The sequence below is a fragment of the Lolium rigidum genome, chromosome 5 (genome assembly GCF_022539505.1).
Source record: "Lolium rigidum isolate FL_2022 chromosome 5, APGP_CSIRO_Lrig_0.1, whole genome shotgun sequence".
NCBI classification, from domain to species: Eukaryota; Viridiplantae; Streptophyta; class Magnoliopsida; order Poales; family Poaceae; genus Lolium; species Lolium rigidum.
Window position 1 is genome coordinate 218,523,977 of NC_061512.1, and position 2,403 is coordinate 218,526,379.

Here is a 2,403-nt window from a genome sequence, read left to right on the forward strand (position 1 = left end):
GCGTCATAGGCGCATCCTAGGTGGGCATACATTCTTTTACCATCAAGTGCATATGTATTATTATATATAAAAATATATTAATCTAGAGCAAGTAAATGAGTTACTTACCAAGAAATACCATTTTAATATGATCCATCTGACTCGCCTGTGAAATATGGCATGATTTTATTTTGTTGGAGATGGTCGTAGTAGCCCTGCCTAGACTTTCGCTTATGCCCTAGACAAGACGTTTGTCTACCGTTTAGTGCCCATGCGTGCTTAATTATCGTTTTTTTTCCAACAGTGGTTCTCGAACATAATCAACAATATATAAATGTTTAGCTAAGCTACGAATAGACCGCTTCTATTCGTAAACATGGTCATTCATTAAGAAACAATTAAAGATTTAGACGCGCTACAAAATTCATTAGCGTTGAACTATTAAGAGGAAAGTCAAAAAGTAGATGCAAAGTATAAAGTGGGACAGATGTACCAAGCCACCGCAAACTAAAAGCAGAGAGAACCTTGCACGCGGCTGAAAACTGAGGTGTGACACAAATCCAAGAAGGAACAAAGCAACCATTGTACTGGTATAATGTGACAGACTGACCCGGTCCGTCAATCAAGAACATACTTACCTATCATTCACCATCGACGCTATAGACTATTTTGGAAGTAGAACATGGATCAAGATTGAAATCCGGATTAGGTATGTAGACCTTTCAGGATGATCCAAAAGAACATGATCCGATAGAAAAGCAAATCTATTTATCGGCAAGACTTTTTATCCCCTTCGATTGATTGCATGATTGGAGTGCCACGCTCAAGATGCCTTGCGTTGGATGAAGCAGTGCGTGCATGTCCCATCCTGGGAACAGGGATGTTTGCCCAACACAGTCATTTAATCTGGAAGCTCACTGGCCTTATCGCTCGGCCCGTAGTCTATTTGACTTTCATCCACCCTAACCGTACAGAATTAGGTATATATTCCCCTTGTTTGTCTTCTTTCTCCCTTTGTATATATATATGGCTCTTCCGTTCGCTCAAGACAAGAACAAGAGAGCGCTCCTTCTTGCTTGAAGCAATTGCTGTGTCTTATCATTCATGGGCGCCTTGGATCACCTCTCTGGTTTGTGCAGCTTTACAGAGACAAGGGAAGCCTTCAGGCCAAGGAAAAGGCGGCCACTGCAGGTGAGGTTTGTGGAGTTCAAGTGTCCATGTACTCTCTCTTTTGTCTACGTTTGTTCATCCGAAAAAGAGGATATCAACTTCCGATCCTATCAAGGGCAGTTAGGAACTTCGATCCGATCCTATCAAGGTACGGTGCTAGATAAGTTGTTACTCGAGTGTTTTTAATCTTTGCAGACAGTGAACATCAAGGTGAAGATGGACTGCGAGGGCTGCGAGAGAAGGGTCACGAACGCCGTCAAATCAATTCGGGGTACATATATATACATAATGATACATATCTCAATAATCTTATTTCGGAATGAATCTTGCGTGTAAATATAAATCCATCTTTTGAACGTTCATATTAAAGGTGTGACGAGCGTGACAGTGATCCGGAAGATGAGCAAGGTAACGGTAACAGGGTACGTTGAGCCGCGCAAGGTGCTGGCGCGGGTGAAGAGCACGGGGAAGGGGGCGGAGATGTGGCCGTATGTGCCGTACACGGTACCCACATACCCGTACGTCGGCGGTGCCTACGACAAGAAGGCGCCGGCAGGCATGGTCCGCAACGTGCCACAGGCCATGGGCGACGACGCCGCGCCGGAGCTGCAGTACATGAACATGTTCAACGACGAGAACGTCAACTCCTGCACCGTCATGTGATCTTGTGCTGACGATCATCTGCATCTGCGGATCCACACAGCCACTTAGCGACGACATGCCTAAGCGAGATATATACTATCTGTATATTTGTTCTCGCTAGGAAAAATGGTACCAAGAAGCTGATTTTGTGTTTGTGTACGTTAGCTACCAATAGACAAATCTAGTGTTACTACTATTACTAACTCTATGATCTTCAATACGAGCACGTTTGGCCGGGCTGCAAGCAATTTCTGGCTCACCGTGCTAGTGAGATGGGACTTACATCTTATTTCGGACGAGGTTGGGTACACGTACAAAACGTACTTCATTTTGATAGCATGGGTTGCATCGGTTGGTACCAAAGTGACACTTTGATTGGTTGGTCGCATAATTTTCCTAGCCTCACCTATATGGCAACATGATGACCTTACCTCACCTATCATAAGATCACCATGGCACCGCCATTCACAAGCTTCGACACATCGGCGATGGCACCATCGGTCACTCCGGTCACAAGCATGGGCACGTCGCCGACCACGAAGGTGAAGACCACCATGGCACTATCGTTCACGCCGGTCACAAGCATCACCACGTCGCCGACCACGAAGACGA

General features: G+C 45.3%; 1 protein-coding gene across 1 annotated transcript; it reads left to right on the top strand.

Moving 5' to 3' along the window:
- Window positions 1–1,000: 1,000 nt before the first annotated feature.
- Window positions 1,001–2,039, top strand: LOC124654286 (heavy metal-associated isoprenylated plant protein 20-like). The gene is made up of 3 exons (XM_047193301.1): window positions 1,001–1,170; window positions 1,345–1,420; window positions 1,520–2,039. Exons 1-3 carry the CDS (start codon window positions 1,084–1,086, stop codon window positions 1,810–1,812), a joined length of 456 nt encoding a protein of 151 aa, XP_047049257.1. The 5' UTR covers window positions 1,001–1,083; the 3' UTR covers window positions 1,813–2,039.
- The last annotated feature ends 364 nt before the right edge of the window (window positions 2,040–2,403 follow it).